Source organism: Haemaphysalis longicornis, unplaced genomic scaffold (genome assembly GCF_048455015.1).
Source record: "Haemaphysalis longicornis isolate Haplotype H1 unplaced genomic scaffold, Haemaphysalis longicornis Haplotype H1 scaffold_10, whole genome shotgun sequence".
Lineage (NCBI taxonomy): Eukaryota > Metazoa > Arthropoda > Arachnida > Ixodida > Ixodidae > Haemaphysalis > Haemaphysalis longicornis.
This window is the reverse complement of record NW_027526204.1, coordinates 61,951,202-61,970,922: the sequence shown is the minus strand read 5'-3', so window position 1 is coordinate 61,970,922 and position 19,721 is coordinate 61,951,202. Positions and strand designations below refer to the sequence as shown.

Genomic DNA, 19,721 nt, shown 5'->3' with positions numbered 1-19,721 from the left:
AGGAAACTACTATTCGCGACATCCTCCGCTCCCACTGCTGCTATCCGGACTTGGCCAGCGAATGTTACAACCGCAGAAATCACCTGGCCACAAGCAACAAAAGAGCCAGCGCACGTGGTTCAACCCTACCGGAACGTACGAGCTCTCCGCACCCGCTGCTCCAGCCCGATGTCCAGCGGACGAACGACATAAGACTCGTTTAGGTAGGTCCGTCAACGAGCAACGACACGGCCAGCGCATGCGGCATGTCCGAGCCAGAACGAACAAGATCCCCGGCACCCACGCTCCGACCGAGACTCACACGATAAACACCATTTCGTACAAGAGGACGTAACCACGAGCAAGCGAACTCGGGACGAACGGAGCCTGCTTGTATGGGAGAGATAGCGATTATAGCATTCTCGAAACAACGGGCAAAAGACAAGGGCTTGAGCGACGACACGGACACATCAAGAATGGCAACGAATGAACCCGATCCAGACGAAGGCATCGAATGCCCTAACGATGAAGTCTAGCCAAGGAATATGGGACCGAACGGACGGCACGAACTACGCCCGCTTCGCCACCACAACGGTTTCACTTCCGAAACAACCACGGTGACTGCGAGCACGGAGCTGCAACGACTTTGGCTGATCAGCCATGCCACCCTACGAAAACGCCACGCTACCGCACACTAAACGAAAAGCCAATCGGCTCCCGCACCATACGCAACGCACACGTCAATTCAAGCAACGTCCTCAACGCGCCGAGCTATGCCATCCCTACACAGCGCAGCTCGACACCGGACAAACCGTACGTCTACGCCCCCATATGCATCAAGCACGCGACGAGCTACACGAACACAATCGCCGACGGAAGTGGCGCGGCTAACACAACGCCGTAAACACTGTCAAGTTCAGGTCTGACGAAGGCAATCCCACGGCACACACACACAATAAAATCAAGCAGATTTGAAATTCACCGAAACTTAACGAGACGAACATCCTCTTAACGAAGTTTCTAGTATACGGAACAATAAAAAACCAACGCCAGCATCGAGCATCTGTGAATAAGCGGACAGTGATCTGGATACGAATGGACGTCAATCTACGCAAACGTTTCATTGTGCCTGCGGGCAGGCACAATCCAGATTTGGAGCACGATTACGAGAGTATCAGCGCGCCCGGAAACGAAAACGGACGACAAAAGCTGCCACCCGAAGACACGCACAAAACCGCAGTTTATGGCCACGGCCGCACCGACAAGTCCCGAGCTCCCCTGAGCCCGACCCGGCTTAGACTTCGTTGTTTTATTCCTGAAACAAGAGGAGACGCCAGACGCAACGCGAGTGCTTACGTTCCATTTCGCGCTCTCTCTCTCTCTCGCCTTCGCGCAGTAAGTCGCCCTACGACAGTGCACCACGTCAGACGTTTCTTCCTCTGTCCTGACATATATGTAACCTGTGTTTTTCTAATCAATTAAACAGTTTATTTTTTTCTATTTATTCTTCCATTCGAGATACGACCTAGCTAACAGTGCAGATAAGTTGATTATTCGTGAGTAATACAAATTGAATACTCATGAGTGCAGAATGAGTAGTACTCATGAGTGCAGAATGAGTAGTACTCGTGAGTGTAGAATGAGTAGTACTCACGAGTACAGAAGATTGAGTACTCATGAGTACAGATTGATTACTCATGAGTACAGAATGAGTACTCATGAGTACAGAGTGAGTACTCATGAGTACAGATTCAGTACTCTTGAGTACAGATTGAGTACGAATACTCGTGAGGACAAATGAGTTTGAGTACAAGTGAGTATGATTACAAATGAGTATTTGATGAGTGAGTACGAGTGATTTTGTGAACAGACGAGCTTTTTGAGTCTGAGTTTGATTGAGTACAGCATGAATGAAAAAAATTGTGATTGAGTTTGAGTGAGTTCTTTCTGTTTTGCCGACCTATGTTCCTGACAGCGAAGCTGCAAGAGCGTATCCAATGCGCCGCTCCAAGTGCGCTTCCGTGATTAAGAACGTTCTTGGCCCACACTTCAAGGCGGACCTGGCACAGGACATTGGGGACAGCTATTACAGCTTGATCATTGCAGCAGCAGCCTAATCTGGAAGTTCCTTTTGATGCCAGTGGTAGCTGCTCGGCCGCCTTTGCTACTACCGAGGCACCATATCATTTTTTTTGGATGCTGGGGGGGGGTTATGATTTAAAGCATGCAATAAATCTTGAATTTGGTGCTAATGATAGGCCGCTGAGTACTCAGGTTTGTACTTATGAATGGGAGATTCACAGCAGGTGCATGTAATGAGGTGAAAGTTGGAAAACATGATTTATTAACACAAAATACACTGAGAACAACACTTTCGAGAAGAAAAGCACTAGAAACTATTACTGCTGTTTTCAGTAATGTTACACAATCTGTTACTCTACTGTACAATGTGTATTTCATTTCAGTAACAGCTGCACTCTGCCCTAGATCACTACCTTGTAAGGAGGGATGGGACGCAGTCAAGCCGATATAGCATCAGGTTTCTGTCCCCTCTCCTGCACTTTTTGCAATGTACGAAATGCAAAATAAACTGAATTTGAATATACACTATTGACACTATATACACATAAATATCAATAGTACAAAAATATTACAGTCTAATGTATGCAAGATATACACTATATACAAATGGGCAGGCGTGCTCACACATACACAGCCATTATGCTTAACACTGTGGCTTCCGCCCACCACTTGCACGGCATGAACCGCGCACAGTTGCCCGTGAGGCTTTGTTTTTTTATCGCGTGCAGATATGTGATCTACATCTAAAAAAAAAGTGTACAAGCTCAGCTGTTGTCCCTAAAAAGTGCAACACAGAACCTACCCTTGCTGACGCTGCGCGGCTGTCGAGCAAAATTCCCTCAACAATCCTCGCGTACACGTTGCCGCATGCAATTTTTTGCACCTTGTACGTCTCTACATGTTCTTCAACAGTTTTCAGGTTAGCAAGAAGGCGGCTTCTGGGTACTTTCAAATAGCCCCTCGATTTTGTTTGGATCAATGCAGATGGCTGACGTGTTGCGCTCAACATCGTTTCTTAAGCAATCCAAAGTAGAAAGAAAACTTCTTGGCCACATATCCGCCGAGGTAATCCAGAATGGAGTCTTTGGTCGACAGGGGGCCAATGTTCTCCACGCAGACTGTTGTTGGCTCCAGCAGGAAATCGTCCAGCAAAACAGCTAGTGTGTCCACCTGAAATTTTCAAGGCGATAGAAAGGAAACTTCAGGACAAATACAGGACACAAACTGCAAAATACCTGAGTCGTAGAGGGCTTTTCCTTGTCAAAAAGACCTTGCAAAGTGAGAAGCAGTTGTGGCCCGCTTCCGTCAACTGAAGCTCGCTTAGGTGGCCGCACGAGGTTGTTCACCGACAGCATCCGGTATATAAACGAAAACTGCTGAACAGTTGGTTGGCCCACGTCTCCTGCAACATGCCTGGCTATCCCACAGAAGCGCTGGACAGGGAAAAAGAAGGATATCTGTACCAACACACAGTGCCAAAAAGTACCTGAATTACCTCTAAAGGGTCTTGGCCGAGGTTTCTAACTAGGACGTAACGGAAGCCGACTTCAAGAGGCGATCAATCAGGGCCACCGTGCTGTGCACTGTTATCCTCAGTGCACCACAAGTTGGTTTGCTAAGGAAACACACTTGCCTGTGCTTTGGCAGGCTCTCTATGCATGTGCAGCTATCCTCTAGCCACTTTATGTTCATTTTCAATGTCTGCAATGCAAGAAATATTAACCTTGAGTACACTAGAAGAAAAAGATATTTGGATGTTATTTACTCGCTCACCGCTATGTGCTCTGCTTCGTTGTATTGCACGTCCTGTGGTCTTCTCTATTTGAGGCAGTCAAATAGATCGTTTATCTGCTTCGTGAAGTCGTATGTAGCCGTGGAGTTGTTAGCTTCTGGCAGCCTTCTTGCTTTCTATAAAACTCCATTGCAGACGCTGTGCTTCCGCTGAAAACGACGGCACACTGTTTTTGAACGAAAGAGCTCTTTGCATTGAAATTTGTCTTTTCTGACATTGTTTGTTAGCAAATCATCAGCAAAGTTTTGTGTCATTAGTTCGCCTGTAAGTAGCCTTACTAATTACTAAGAGTGGTTACTCGCCTGAACAGCAAGCCGCACACTCATCTTCTGGAAGGCGTTGGGGAAGATGCGAGCCCTTGTGAGCTTCGGGACAGCACGAAGGCCAGCCTGTTGCTCCTCGTACTCCAGCAGGGCAGAGTAGTGGCAGTGATGGACCTCATGTCCTTGCGGTAGCTGCGATTTAAAAGTGAAGCAACTGCTCGCAAAGGGAGTAACCTGATGGAGATACGAATTACTGCTTACCAGAAACTTTCCAACCTTCTGAAGATTGTTCCTTATGCATTTGAAGACATGCGGTAGGTCAATTAGTGCCTGCACTGTCCGTGAAGGGTCACATGGATGCTGGAATGAAGTTTGCAGCTGTTTCTGGTCACTGTTTATCTCTGGAAAGGAGGCAGCGATGCAGTTAGTTGTGTTCAACGCTTAATTTGACAAATGTAACTCATGTCCCCAGACACTAACCCAAGCTCCTTAAAGGTAAACGATTTGGCGTTGAATTGCCGCGCGTAACGGCATCGACAACAGCACCAGGGTTCAAAAGGTGCACAATGCACTGGAGCAACAACTTGGCCACCATTGAACCAGGGGCTGCACCGGAAGAACAAAAGGTCCCAACAGTCTGCGGCCACCCTCCCAGAAATGGTGGGAAGAGAAAGACCAGGACGCGATCGCCATCTTTCTCGCAGTCCGAGGGTCTTGTGTGCTCAGCGAAGTTAACTTTTCCGAGCAGAGCCACGTCTGACTCCCTAATGTGCACACTCTTTCTTACGCTCATCTCATCGAACATCAGGACACCTGTAAAAAAAATACATCTCTTTAGACATGCAGCCCATATATGAGATATGAAGTCGTAGAATGCAGTAGTAAGTTTGTGTATTGTTCCAAACCTCGACGCTCTCTCCGAGGAAGTACTTGCAGCTTGTCTTTGAGAACGGTGAATAGACTGCTGTCAAAACCAAAGTCAGCCTTGAGGCTCCTCAGGCACGTGTAGAGGGTGCGAGGGTTGGGCAAGGCAAGGTATTCATTCTCGTGAAGGAATGTATACACCGCTGTCGACTTAATCTTCAGCAGTAGGCAGTTATAGATCCATGCTTTTTTATCTAAAGAGAGTGCAGGCTCGTGCATCCAGGTAAACCGAGGCTGGTGAGTCAACAGTGCAAGTACATAACCACAGCAAGCAGAAAAAAGAAGATGCACGACATGCATTACACCATATTTCCTCATACCGCAATACACAACCAACGTGTTTCAAAATGCCTTGTCATTTTCAATATTGTCACGTAGCCAAGGACGAAGCAGTTGTTTGGAAAAGAAACAAGTTTATTGGAGCGAACTTGTGCTCCCCTAACAACTGAAAAGAATACAGAGACGGCGAAGCAGTGGTCAACAAAGTGACGTACGTGCGTCGGCGAGCGTCGCAGAATCGAATGCCCCGGCGTCTGCTCTGCAGGCTTTTTATCTTTTGGCGCGCGTGGTTCTGGAACCGTCGATTCGCATCGAGAACATTGTAGATGCAAGAAGATTATTCCGGGATGTTCACGTTAGATCGGAACGCTCTCCCTATCTGAACAGATAACACATGCGGCACAGAAAGAAAGAATCGAACACGCGCTTCCCTTGGCACGGAGATAACACAGACCGGCGCAGCCGGGCGGTAAAAGCAAAACACAAATAAACAAACCCAATGCATGGTTCGCGGCATTATCCCCCCTCTAAGAGTGCATCGACCCGATGCTAACATAAGCGACAGTCCGAAAATGAAAATAAAAGTTCGTCATCGTTCGTAGAAAGGTTTTAAGCGAACCACGTGGACGACTTCGGGCCGCGTACGTCGTCGTGATGTGCCGGAGTCACCATCGGGGATCACTTCGTAGGTAAGTTGGCCAACACGTCGCAGAATCTGGTAGGGTCCGAAATACCGTCGCAGAAGTTTCTCGCTCAGTCCGCGTCGTCGGATGGGAGTCCAAACCCACACACGATCCCCTGGTTGGTACTCGGCGTCTCGGCGTCGGAGGTTGTAGCGGCCGGCATCCACCAGCTGCTGGTCCCTTATACGAACTCGAGCGAGCTGGCGGGCCTCCTCCGCACGTTGAAGGTATCCTTGGACGTCGGCGTTGAGGTCGTCGTCTTCTACATGCGGAAGCATGGCGTCGAGCATCGTAGTCGGTCGTCTTCCGTAGACAAGCTCGAACGGTGTCATCTGCGTAGTTTCCTGCGTCGCTGTATTGTACGCAAACGTGACATACGGGAGGACTTCGTCCCAAGTCTTATGTTCAACGTCGACGTACATGGACAGCATATCCGCAATTGTCTTGTTCAGGCGTTCTGTTAGTCCGTTCGTTTGGGGGTGGTACGCCGTCGTTCTTCGGTGATCCGTGTTGCTGTAGCGTAAGATTCCTTGCACCAGCTCCGCGGTAAAGGCCGTTCCGCGGTCCGTGATTAGGACTTCAGGGGCTCCATGTCGCAGCACAACTTGGTTTATAAAGAACTTGGCGACTTCTTGTGCAGTCCCCCGCGGAAGAGCGGCGGTCTCTGCGTAGCGCGTCATGTAGTCTGTCGCTACGACAATCCACTTGTTCTCCGATCGTGACGTCGGGAACGGGCCTAGAAGGTCCATTCCAATTTGTTGAAAGGGCCTCCGCGGGACGGCGATCGGTTGTAGAAGTCCGGCGCGTCTTGTCGGCGGCGTTTTTCGTCGCTGGCAGTCCCGGCAACTCCGAACGTAGTGGGTGACGTCGGATGTAAGGCGGGGCCAGAAGTACTTCGCCTTAATTTTTGCAATAGTGCGAGCTGTGCCGAGATGTCCGGAAGACGGGTCGTCGTGGGACGCTTCCAAAATTTCGTCACGAAGGTCTGCGGGGATGACAAGTAGATAATTCGTTCTTGTTCCGGGGCTGAAATTCTTCTTCACGAGGACGGAGTTTCTGAGGCTGAATGCTGGTAAGTTACGCTTGAACGCTCTAGGTACGGCGACGTTTCGTCCTTCGAGGTAGTCGATCATTACTCGCAAGTCGGGGTCGGCACGCTGCTGGGCGGCTAGGTCGCTCTCCGTAACAACCCCGAAGAACGCACTGTCTTCATCGGAGTCTTGTGGTGGTGGGTCGACAGGGGCGCGGGATAGGCAGTCGGCGTCGGAGTGTTTCCTGCCGGATTTGTAGACGATTGTAATGTCGAACTCTTGCAGGCGCAAACTCCACCGCCCAAGACGGCCAGAGGGGTCCTTCAAATTGGCGAGCCAACACAGCGCATGGTGGTCTGTTACAACCTTGAACGGTCTGCCATACACGTATGGGCGAAATTTTGAAATGGCCCATATAATAGCCAGGCACTCTTTTTCGGAGGCAGAGTAGTTTTTCTCCTCCTTCGACAGACCACGGCTGGCATAAGCGATTACGTTTTCGCACCCGCTTTGTTTTTGGACAAGGACGGCACCCAAGCCTATATCACTGGCATCCGTGTGTATTTCCGTTTCGGCGTTGTCGTCGAAATGAGCGAGCACGGGCGGGCTTTGCAGGTGTTTTTGCAGCTCGCAGAATGCCTTTTCTTGGTCGTCTTGCCAGCTGAAAGCGGTGCTATCTTTCGTCAAGCGCGTTAGCGGCTCTGCAATGCGTGCGAAGTTTGCGACGAAGCGCCGGTAGTATGCGCACAGTCCAAGAAATCTACGCACGCCCTTCTTATCTTTCGGCCTTGGGAAGTTCGCTATGGCTGAAGTTTTCGCCGGGTCAGGCAGGACTCCCGCGGCGTTGACGACATGGCCCAAAAACTTCAGTTCCTCGTACGCGAAGCGGCACTTTTCAGGCTTCAGCGTTAAACCCGACGTACGGATGGCCTCGAGTACAGACTGCAACCTTGCGAGGTGTTCGTCGAAAGTCCGGGAGAATACCACAACGTCGTCGAGGTATACGAGGCAGGTGTGCCACTTCAGGCCAGCTAGCACAGTGTCCATGACTCTTTGGAACGTTGCTGGTGCCGTGCATAGCCCAAACGGCATTACCTTGAACTCGTATAGGCCGTCCGGGGTTATGAATGCAGTCTTCTCTCGATCTCTCTCGTCCACTTCAATTTGCCAGTAGCCGGTCTTCAGGTCCATCGATGAGAAGTATCTCGCATGGCAGAGGTGGTCGAGGGCGTCGTCGATTCGTGGCAGGGGGTACACGTCCTTTTTGGTGATCTTGTTCAATCGCCGGTAGTCAACGCAGAACCTCAGTGTGCCGTCTTTTTTCTTCACGAGTACGACCGGCGCAGCCCACGGACTTTTCGATGGCTGTATAATGTCGTCGTTGAGCATGTCGTCGACTTGAGTCCGGATGGCTTCGCGCTCGTGGGAAGAGACGCGGTACGGTGACTGTCGGGTAGGTCGGGCTCCATCCTCGGTTATTATCCGGTGCTTCGCCAGAGGTGTTTGACGTAACTTTGAGTTCGACGAAAAACACTCGCTGTAGCGACGCAGCAAAGCCAATAACTTGTTCCTTTCTTCTTGCGGTAGCGCCGGATTCACGTCGAAGGGGTGCGGAAGCTTGAAGGTATCGTCGGGTGCGCGTTCAAAGTCGGCGACTGCTATCACGTCACTTGCTTGTTGCGTTTCTTCGACGAACGCAATTGCAGCGCCCTTGTTTAAATGCTGGTACTCCTCGGTGAAATTGGTGACCAAAATGTGGGATTTGCGCTGCTTAAACCGCGCAATGCCTCTTGCGACAGACACACCGCGGTCAAGAAGCAACCTTCGGTCACTCTCCACGATAGCGTCGACGTCGGGAGCAGCACCTTCACAGTAGACGGTGATCATCAAGCTTGCGCGGGGTGGCAGGGTGACGTGATCATCGGCGATCCTTACAGCTGCACAGTATTCGGGGTTCGATTCCGGCGTCATGGAGTGGTCGGAGGAAAAAGTTATCGACTTCGTCTGGAGATCGATTATTGCGCCGTTGTCTGTCAAAAAGTCCATTCCGAGAATTACGTCGCGGGAGCAGTTGGGCAAAACGACGAACACTGCAGGGTACGTCGTGCCGTCTATGGTGACGCGCGATGTGCACGTTCCACTTGGCGTCACGATGTGGCCTCCTGCTGTGCGTATGTGCGGACCGTCCCATCTGGTCATAACTTTCTTCAGCTTAGACGCAAATGGTCCGCTCATTACGGAGTAGTCGGCTCCCGTGTCTACGAGGGCGACTACATCAAAACCGTCGATGGACACCTTGACGTCGGATGCCGCCTTCCTCGAGTTCCGGGTGCGTCGGGGCGTCGCATCTCGGCTTGTGCGTGTTGACGGTCGGGCACTGTGCGTCGTCGTTGTCCACGTCTTCTCAGCGGACGTCTCGGTCAGGTCGGGTAAGCGTCGCGGCGTATAGCTGTCGTCGTGTTCGGGAGTCTCGTCAGGGTTAGGTCGGGTCGTCGGGATGAGGGCATGTCGTGAATCACTGTCTTCAGCGCGTCCTTGCGTCGTTGGAGGGTTTCCAGTTTTTCGCCGTAGAGCAACTTCACCTCCAGAAGTTGCTGCTTTTAGTTTCCCCCGCGTGGGCTGGGGGACCTTCCACGTGCGAAATCAGCATTGCTACGGCGGTTCGGCGATTGGTATGGGTAGGGCGACGGCGAACGGTTGAAACCTGCTGGTCGACGGCTGGTGTTGGACAGGTACTCTTCGATCTCCGATGGGCGCTGGCCAGTTCGGGGGCGGGGTGCGTCGACGGAGAACCCTCGCAAACCGAGCCTCCTGTAGGGGCAGCGACGGTAGACGTGGTCGGCCTCTCCGCAGTGGTAGCACAGCGGACGATTGTCTGACGTTCGCCACACGTCGGTCTTCCTTGGGGCAGGGGGTTGCGCCGCAGGTGGTCGGGCCGGCGAGAGGGGACGACGGTACGGAGCCTCGTGACGATAGGGTGCAGGTGGGCGAGGGCGATGTACAGCAGCTGCGTAGGTCATGGTTTGCGGCTCGCGAGGTGCTACTGGCGTCGTTGAAGTTCCCAGCGCTTGCTGCACTTCTTCTCTAATGACGTCGGTAAGAGAAGCGACTTGTGGTTGCGGCGGCGTCGGGAGCAGTTTCCGCAGCTCCTCCCTCACTATTTCGCGGATAGTCTCGCGTAGGCTGTCGGCCGGGATCCGCGTGCTGCCAAAGTCGTTCGCATTGGCCGCGCCAACAAAGTTGCGGTCATACTGCTTAGCACGCATCTCGAGGGCTTTCTCAATGGTGCTGGCTTCGGTAACGAATTCGGCGACGGTTTTGGGCGGATTTCGGACAAGTCCGGCAAACAGTTCCTCCTTCACTCCGCGCATTAAGAACCGCAACTTCTTTTCTTCCGTCATTTCGGGATCCGCGCGGCGAAATAGCTGCTTCATCTCCTCAACGAAGATCAAGACGCCTTCATTGGGGTGTTGCGTGCGCGTTTCCAACAAAAGGGCGGCTCTTTCTTTCCGCACGACGGTAGTGAAGGTCTTAGTGAACTCGCTTTTGAACTGAGCCCAGTTTGTCAAGGAGCTCTCGTGGTTCTCGAACCAAGTGCGAGCCGAATCTTCCAAGTAAAAGAAAACGTGCCGGAACGTTTCTGCGTCGTCCCACCTGTTGAATTTCCGGACGCGCTCCAGTTTCTCCAACCATTCTTCTGGGTCTTCTGCGGGGGCTCCTCGGAATGATGGCGGTTCCCGTGGCTGCTGCAGAACGACAGGAGGATTGGCTTGGTTGAGCATGGTGCTGGTTGCGACGTTTTTCTTCTTCGTCTTCTCCGGTAGTAGACCGAACTCGGGTGGTAAATCTTGCACGCGGAGGCTGGCTCTTGTTGGACTGGCTTGGCGGCTTCCAGAGGTTGTAGTGGGCATGAAGGGTGCGTACCCAGCACCTCCACCAGATGTCACGTAGCCAAGGACGAAGCAGTTGTTTGGAAAAGAAACAAGTTTATTGGAGCGAACTTGTGCTCCCCTAACAACTGAAAAGAATACAGAGACGGCGAAGCAGTGGTCAACAAAGTGACGTACGTGCGTCGGCGAGCGTCGCAGAATCGAATGCCCCGGCGTCTGCTCTGCAGGCTTTTTATCTTTTGGCGCGCGTGGTTCTGGAACCGTCGATTCGCATCGAGAACATTGTAGATGCAAGAAGATTATTCCGGGATGTTCACGTTAGATCGGAACGCTCTCCCTATCTGAACAGATAACACATGCGGCACAGAAAGAAAGAATCGAACACGCGCTTCCCTTGGCACGGAGATAACACAGACCGGCGCAGCCGGGCGGTAAAAGCAAAACACAAATAAACAAACCCAATGCATGGTTCGCGGCAATATTAACATGCACCCTACTCCAGTACAAGAGCAACAGACAGCTTGCATTGTGCGATCATGCAAAGCGGGAAATTTAGGATTACTCTGACATGCAATAATAGCGTGCACTGCTCTTAAAAAATATTCACAAGTCGTGGCACAAAAAATATGTGCCGTTATATTCAAAGCTTCTTGGGAGTTATGTGTGGATGAAGCTTACCTGGCAGCTTTCGAAGATTTCGCGTTTGCCTTCATGATGCACTGATCGAAAATAAGCTTCTCGCGGGTGGATAGTTTGTCCAGGTTTTGCACAAGTCTTGCATTTTTGTTGGCCAGGACTCTCATCTTTGCAAGCTGCTTCTGACACCGTTCAAGTTGTTGCCTCGTACTAGAAAGATGCGTCCTCAGCGCCTGCACCTCAAGAAATGAACACACTGCCTGTTCCGTTTGGCAGGCCTGATCTGCGTGTCCGCTATCGCTGGCTGCTGCATCGGTAAAACAATTCAATAACACTATTCAGAAGCACCTCAATGTCACCAGCCGCTATAACACAGGGTCATGCGACTGAAAGAACAAAGGAATGCCGCGACCAAACCGGCGCAAGAGCTTACCGTCACTAGCTTCTCCTGCCGAGTCGGTGTTCGCATTTTGGCATTCCACTGCTGCTCATTCAGGTGACAATTCGCGCCGCCTCTTCGATAGTTGCTTCTGAATCGCTGGCCTGGAACGCAGTTTCGGCTTTGTCAGGTAGGCCGGGAGCCCGTCAAAAATCCTTGGAACGGCATCCGTCCGAAGCCTCAGTCTCTACGCGACCACCCTGTTCACGATGTGCTCGTCGGTTCTTACAACGTCGCTAGCATCAAAATGCTTTTCGCAAACCCGAATGTTCTTGCTTTCGAAGTTGAAACCACCAGCTTCCAACCGCGGTATAGCTCTCTTCCATTTCTCTCGAAGTTCGGCGCTACTTGAGAAGCAGAAGAGAGACGCCTTTTTTTTTTGTTGTTGTTGCTTCGGTATCCGGAGCTGCAGCACATCACACAGCACGTCTTAGGCATTGTTCATTCAAATTTTCATGCCGTCCACCTTGAACGCGGTGCACTGGCACATGACGTTCGCGTGACGCTGATGCAGAAATTTTGGTGGAAGGAATACCGCGAGCTGCCTCCACACAACGCCTTCGATCTGCCGCCGCTGCCAGTGCGTTCAGCCGGGTGCAGCGGGGCGATGGCCCCCCTAAGACAGCTTGCGCCGCGTAGCGGCCGTTCTTGGCACCATATCAAGCTCTCCCATAGAGTGACGGAGAAGTTTCTTGTCCAGAACGGTATTAAAGGGACACTGAAGTGATATGTAAACATTGCGGGATTACTTGCGCAAATTGTAGTCCGGAGTCCCCAGGCCATGTTTCGACCACCCTGGGCGCGTTTACGCGATTTTATTTAGTAGAAAAATTAATTCGAAAATGCTGTCCTCCTCTCTTTACGCTCGCCCATTTTCTGCGGCGTTTTCGTGTGACGTCAGGAGGGGATAAGCTGGCAATTGGCTGCGCTACTGCACGGCTCCCCGGCCTTCAGACAGTCAGTCGGCCCAGCGTTTCGTCCGCCGGCCGCCGACGGGTCGTCGCAATTCGTTCGCTCAGTTGAAACGAAGCCAGGACACGTTTGTGAATCGTAGAATTTGCCTTTTTTTACTTGGTTAGTTTGTACACTGCATCTAGCTCCAAGTCAAGGTCGCTTCACAGAAGCGCTGCACAAGCGCACATGCGACGCTTCGCTGACTGGTATGCCAGTAGGAAAATATAAGGCATCTTGAAGGCGGGAGAAGAGGTCAGCGAAGTCAATATAGGTACTAGGGAAATAAAATCAACTGATATTTTTACCGTACAGCGTAAAAATAGGGTGCGGGAAGCATTTTTTTGCGCTGGGCGAACAAGCACAGCGGTCAGCAGCACGACTACGCATCTGCGAACGCTTTTCCGTCTACGAAATGCAATTGCTAGACGTGAGCTATTGTGGAAACTCGGTCGACGCTTACTGCACGAGCGCAATACAACAAATAGTCACCTAAGCTGCTTGAAATGCCAAAACTAAATAAAAGTGTAAACTGGTTGTACAGTATATACCCTATATTACCAATGCCAGCGGAACCCGCTCCGTGGCCGAGCGGTCTGGGTTGCTAGGTATGCCACCGCAAATATTGTGCAAGTCACGAGTTCGAATCCTCGCGGGTATGTGCTTTTTTTTTGTAAGTTAACTTTTTCGTTTTCCGCCGATGTTTTCTATATTGAGTTCACCTTTTTTTTGGGGCCGCAACGTTCATGGTTCCACGAACTAGTTCACAAAACGCGCGCAGGCTGGCACTGGCGCGCTAGCGAGTTCTCGTTGGCGTGCTGTTGCCATAAGCACCGACTGCTTGCAGGCAGTGGGCACAGGCCAGAATGAACAGACCCTTGGTCTGGTGCGAACACGCTTTTTACGACACAGGCATGAGGGAGGCAAGCTCCAAATATGGGGGAAAAGCGCATGACATTTGGGCGTCTGCGGGTACGCGGAGGGCGTTCATGCACTGCGTAGGTTTCGGCTAGTGAATGCTACGATTCCAATCCGTCCTAGGAGGCTTATCTTTATGCATTTTTACAGCTGACAACATGGCAGAAGCGCGGTACGATGATTACTGAGTTATTGAGAATGCCCATCCAACAACGCCAACGGTTGTGTTTTACAGAACCGAAACCGAAACCGAAACTTGTTTGGTTGCTCACCTTGGGCATCGTCCAATCACGGTGCCCGCTCCTCCTAACGTCACAGCTTTAGTTGGTGCGGCCGCCGCAAACCGCGCATGGTAGTTTTTCTTCTTTCGCGCTTTGTAAAATAATTACCGATTTGTCAACCGAATAAACGATGAAAAGTGTGCTAATTTGAGCCAGTCTACGCAGTGCAAGAAAAAACGGTAGCTTGACGAATTCACTTCAGTGTCCCTTTAAGGGACTCTGCTCTGATGAAGGCAAGTCCTGTTCCGATACATATGTAAACGTACTTATTGTTTTTCTCGCGTGTCCAATGTTTCACTCGTACTATTTTTATGCGCTCGTTCCCCCCCCCCCCCCACCGATATTCATACATACATATATATGTGCGTATGTGCCCAGAAGTGTGCATGCACGGTGTATAAACAAATGCCTTTTACTTTTGGCAAATGCAGCCAAGGCAGTGCACTGTGCTAAAATGGGCTGCTGATTGGAGGGTGGGACGACAGGGCTACGCTCATCTGCCTTCATCGTCTTCTTCTGACAATATAGATTTCCTACTACATCCTATTGCACAATTCGACAAGCGAAACTGGTATAGGTATAGCGCTATAGTATAGGCAATATGACGACCGATGTCCTGAAGGGCGTTATAACGAGGACTACTCACTCCGTCGAATGTTCGCTACAAGACATTGGCCCCACATTCTGTGTCATTGCAGCGCTGCGGCATACCGTAATTACACGATTTTAGGTCGACCCCTTTTTTTCAAATTTGACAATCCTAATGTTGGGGGATCGACTCAGAATCGAAATCGAACAGTGTACATGCTAGTAAGGGCAAGAGAAACGAGAAATCTGGGCTACTACGAGGTGTGGACAGCTTTGCACCCTCGTTCCCATGGTTATGGTCTAAAGTGTGAACCGCATGGAGCGTTTTCTGCTCACGAAAATGCGCCGCGCTGACGCTGCCGCAAGTACCACCCGCATGCTACGCGCTACGCGATCGGCGGCGGCAACATGGCGGCGTCACCAGACCCGAAGAGGTGCGCGTAGCTCCAGCGACCGCTTCTGACCGCTCTTTAAGATATCACCGAAGGCACAAACGAAGGCGTTTGTGCAAGAAAGGAGCTGATGATGTGGTCGAAAACGACACTATACAGCATCATCCGCGCCGCTAGGCAAAGCGCCAATCAAATATCTGCCACCGTGGTAAGCCTAAACATCTCCAGCCGGCTGTCCCGTGTGCTTTCAAACTGTTGCCATGAAGAGCGCTCCTCCCCATTGGGGCAAGTCGTCAGGCTCCTCCCACTGCCGCGCTCGTCACGCGTCATACCGACCAGGAACTAGAAGCTGCCGTGCGTGCGGAAACGGCGACGCGGCGTGAAAAAGTCGCCCGCGCAACGCCGACGCGCACGAATCACGTGCAGAAACGCGTCAAGAAGCGTTTTATTCGTCCCGAATAAACAAAATGAGTATTAGCGAATCCCTTGATTCAATGAGCGGCGCTAACGTAGCCCAAATCAAACAACATGGCGGCCGCTTCCGTCAGCCGCCATGTTGTTTGTTTTGGTATCGCGCGGCAGTGGCTGCTGCTGGTTACTTCGATGGTTGTCATCTCGCAGCGAATGTGTTCTTCCCGCTCAACGCACAGCGCATGGTTATTCCGGGTCCTTATACAAAAGCTTTTATTTTTTAGCATCTACCACGTATACGGCAAGCGCACGGCTCTTGTGGAAGCATCGATCATTGATGGTAGAGCCGCTGTGTGGGTTGCCGGAAGAGCTTTTCTTCGTGATACGACTTTCGAGGCGGCACTTTTTTTTTTTTTTTTTTTGAGAGAGAGAGAGAGAGAGAGAGATGCAACTTTTGGGGGTCGACCTGAATTCGGGTCGACTTACAATCGTGTAAATACGGTAGTTACGGTACTAAAACACCGGAAAACTCGTTTGCATCTCGCGCTAGAATGTAAAGCGTAATAAAAAATACCGCGACACTCGTTTACGCCTCGCGCTGGAGCGCTTCGTAACGCGCACTAAAAAAAACACCGGGACACTACTTTACGTCTCGCGCTAGAGAGCTTCGTGTTTTAAAGACAAGAGACTTTTAGAGCAAAGCTGTATGCTTCTGCCCCAAGCGGTCAACGCCGTTGGCAAAAACGCCAAGGCGCCAAGAATATACACTGCATGCGTCGCCCCTCCCCAGGTTTCACGTGGGTGGATTGAGATGGCCCGAGATTTTTTTTCTGTATTGATTTTCAAAAAGGGCCAAAATGCGCGAATAGCCTGCAATGAGCGCATTTTTTTTCCTATACAAACTAAAATTGGCACGAATAATGGAAAATGCCGGAGAAATAATTCTAAAAAAATGAACTCCCTAGCTTGTCCAGATGCACAGAAACATGGAGGAAAGAATACTCCATGCACAGAAACAAAGCCCGACATTTCGGCAATTTTCGAAATTGTGTCAAGTTTTTATATTAGTTTTTAAAAGAATTTTACTTGAAAGTAAAAAAAAATAGAATGTGAACTCAATTGGAAGTATGCAAAAACTGAAAAGGTTTGCTGCCCGAACTGCAGCAAAAAACACGAATCCACATCTGCTCAGTGCTCAGCCCGGCGTGACCAGAAGGCTATTTTTAAGCTCAAGTCTGCTAACAACACTGACTACAAGTCAGCGAAATCGGCTTTTATGCAAGGGCGTGGCACAGGGCGCAAGGAAGCTTGGACCAAGCAAACTGCGGGTCCCATTTTCAAGAACGCCGAGGAGGACTTTCCGGCCTTACCGCTTCTTCAACACGGGCCAAAGCAGCCGCCCTCTGCTGCACCATCACTGACAGACCGCTCTCCAGCAGCTCAGCATGATCCTACTCCCAGGCACGCGGAACCACCTGCATCTACAGGGGTGCCTATGATAGCACCGGCTACGACTCTAACTACGCGGTCTTCAGCCTCTGCTCGCCGAGCTTCACTGCAACATCAGCGTGAACCAAAAGACGAGCGAAACACTGGGGGCCTGTGTTCGGTGCTGTCCTCTCTCATTGAGGCTGTGCGCACCCTCCTCGCTCCCCTTTCATCTCCGATAGCCGCGGCGGTTTTGACGCTCCTGGACTTTGTATCGCCTCTCCTCGCACAATGGCGGTAGCAGTCCCTAGAGAGCAGCAAAATCGGGACAACTCAAAACTCACCCCGCCAACGGAATTGATAATATGGCAATGGAACATGAACGGTACTCACGGAAAGAAGGCAGTACTCATTCAAGCCATCAAATACGCTACAAGACAACCGGACATAAACCGGACATGCCCAACATGGACAGCCGGCTACCGCACTTACTTGAGGCACGGAACTCACTAAAGCGAAGATGGAAGAGTCAGCGCATAACCGCAAGCTCCGCAAGCGAATAGCCCTACTCAACCGAGAAATCGAAAAGCACTGTGCCGTGCTGTGTCGCCAACAATGGCATGCGATCTGTCAGGAGGCAGACGGTCAAATACATGAGTCGCACATGGCACTTACTCCATCACCTGCTGGACGACAGTCAAACCAAGGGCACGCAACAACACACCCTGGCACGTACCTTGCTCAAAGCTCGAAAAGAGCTAGGTGACGACGAGGTGTTCAAGCGCCTCAACGACAAGTATCTACCGGCAATGCCACCCTCTCCTCTGCCGAGTTACACGGGCGACTCCAACCCTAAGCTCGACACAGACATTGAAGAATGGGAGGTACGAGCGGTCTTACAGAAGATCAAGAGCATGTCCGCGGCGGGACCCGACGGTGTCTCTAACAAGGCGCTACGCAACCTCAGCGACGGGGAGATCACAGCACTCACAAAGTTCTTCAATCACTGCTGGCGAAACGGAGCCTTACCCCGCAAGTGGAAAGAGGCACGGACAGTACTCATCTCCAAGCCCGGCAAACCACCAAGCATCGAGAACCTTCGCCCGATTTCATTAACATCGTGTATCGGCAAGGCCCTCGAGCACGTGCTGCTCAACCGGTGGCAAGACTACCTGGAAGAGAACAACCTCTACCCGGATACCATGCTGGGATTCCGGGCAGGGCTGAGCACACAGGACGCCATGCTCCTCATCAAGCACGAGATCACTGACAAACCGTCCACGACCACAACCCCCATGGACAACCTGGCCATACTCGGTCTCGATTTTAGGAGTGCCTTCGACACCATCCACCACTCAGCGATTCTACAGCAAGTATCCCACCTCAACATGGGAGAACGCACATTCAACTACATCAAGGCGTTCCTCACAGCCCGTACCACCACCATCGTAGCAGGGGATCTGGAGCTACCGACCAAGACGTTGGGGAGCATAGGCACACCACAGGGGGCCGTGATCTCGCCGACGCTGTTCAACCTAGTCATGATTGGGGTGGCCGAACGCCTCCGCGCCCTCCCAAAAGTCAAACACACGACCTATGCCGATGATATGACTCTCTGGATGACGGGTGGCAGTGACGGCAAGATTGAGGCGTCCCTGCAGCAAGCCATCGACGTCGTTGAAGACCAACTGCAAGGCACGGGCCTCCAGTGCTCCCCATCCAAGTCAGAACTGCTCCTACTACTGCCACGCCGCAAGTTCAGATCCGACAGCGCACCTGACATACAGCTCCATGCGGGTGACGGTACTACCATCCCAAGAGTCAGCAGCTTGCGTGTCCTGGGCCTCCACATCGAAGAGCTGCGCTACAACGGCCACACCGTTAAGCTACTGGATTCCAAGGTCTCCAGAGCCATAAGCTTAATTAAGAAGATTTCAACCGAATACGCTGGCATAAGAGAGCCCAAACTGCTCAAACTCGTACAGTCTTTCGCCATCAGCCACCTGGCCTATGTCGCGGCCTGTCATGACTGGACCGACCTCGAGCGTAGAAAGCTGGAGGCGCTCATACGCAAGGCACACAAAGCTGCACTTGGTCTTTACAACCACACTAATACCGAACGGCTCCTTGCGCTAGGCGTGCATAATACACAAGGCGAGATAGTCGAGGCGCAGCAAACCGCGCAGCTTGCACGTCTCGCGCAGACCCGAACGGGCAGGGCAATACTACAAAGGATAGGATATCAACCGAAGCTGCAGGAAGGTAGGGACTGGCTGCCGCTTCCACGGGACCTACTGCGCAAGCTGCAGGTCGCCTCACTTCCCCGCCACATGAATCCTGGGGATAACCACGAAAAACGGCTTGCTCGAGCGCGGGCACTTATAACCACTCACTCCAACGACACCGGGGCCTTCTACGTGGACGTGGCCAGGTACCCGGACCGCAAGAACACGTACGCCGCCGCCGTCGTCACAGCCACCACCGGTGAGCTCTACACGGCCGGCAGCATCGTGGCATCATCCACTGAACAAGCGGAAGAGCTGGCCATTGCGCTGGCTCTCTCCAACCTTAACTGCACCACCGTCCTCAGCGACTCCCGGACGGCCGTCCTGCGTTTCGCCGAGAACAAGGTGCACCCGAGTGTTGTGAGGGTGTGCGGGGCCCTACGGTCATCACAGACAACGGTATGCATCAAGTGGTTCCCAGCCCACATGGGCACGGTGGGACCCGAAACGAACCACAACGAGGACGCGG

General features: G+C 51.7%; 1 protein-coding gene and 2 pseudogenes across 1 annotated transcript; all 3 read right to left on the bottom strand.

Moving 5' to 3' along the window:
* Nucleotides 1-2,461: 2,461 nt before the first annotated feature.
* Nucleotides 2,462-3,213, bottom strand: LOC144159869 (uncharacterized; annotated as a pseudogene).
* LOC144158629 (uncharacterized) lies at nt 3,066-4,386 on the bottom strand (annotated as a pseudogene).
* Nucleotides 4,387-4,591: 205 nt separating this feature from the next.
* On the bottom strand, nt 4,592-11,801 carry LOC144158630 (uncharacterized). Its single transcript, XM_077689649.1, has 3 exons — nt 11,602-11,801; nt 5,022-5,110; nt 4,592-4,929 (listed from the first exon to the last, which is right to left on the bottom strand). Exons 1-3 carry the CDS (start codon nt 11,724-11,726, stop codon nt 4,592-4,594), a joined length of 552 nt encoding a protein of 183 aa, XP_077545775.1. The 5' UTR covers nt 11,727-11,801.
* Nucleotides 11,802-19,721: the final 7,920 nt, after the last annotated feature.

Bases quoted from the DNA above. Each gene is read 5' to 3' on its own strand.
- LOC144158630 (XM_077689649.1), bottom strand. From the start codon at position 11,726: ATGAGAGTCCTGGCCAACAAAAATGCAAGACTTGTGCAAAACCTGGAC. The intron at 5,111-11,601 runs GTAAGCTTCATC...CACGTGCCTGAG, and splicing joins AAATCTTCGAAAGCTGCCAG to GAGCCTCAAGGCTGACTTTG. The intron at 4,930-5,021 runs GTTTGGAACAAT...TTTTTTTTACAG, and splicing joins TCCTCGGAGAGAGCGTCGAG to GTGTCCTGATGTTCGATGAG.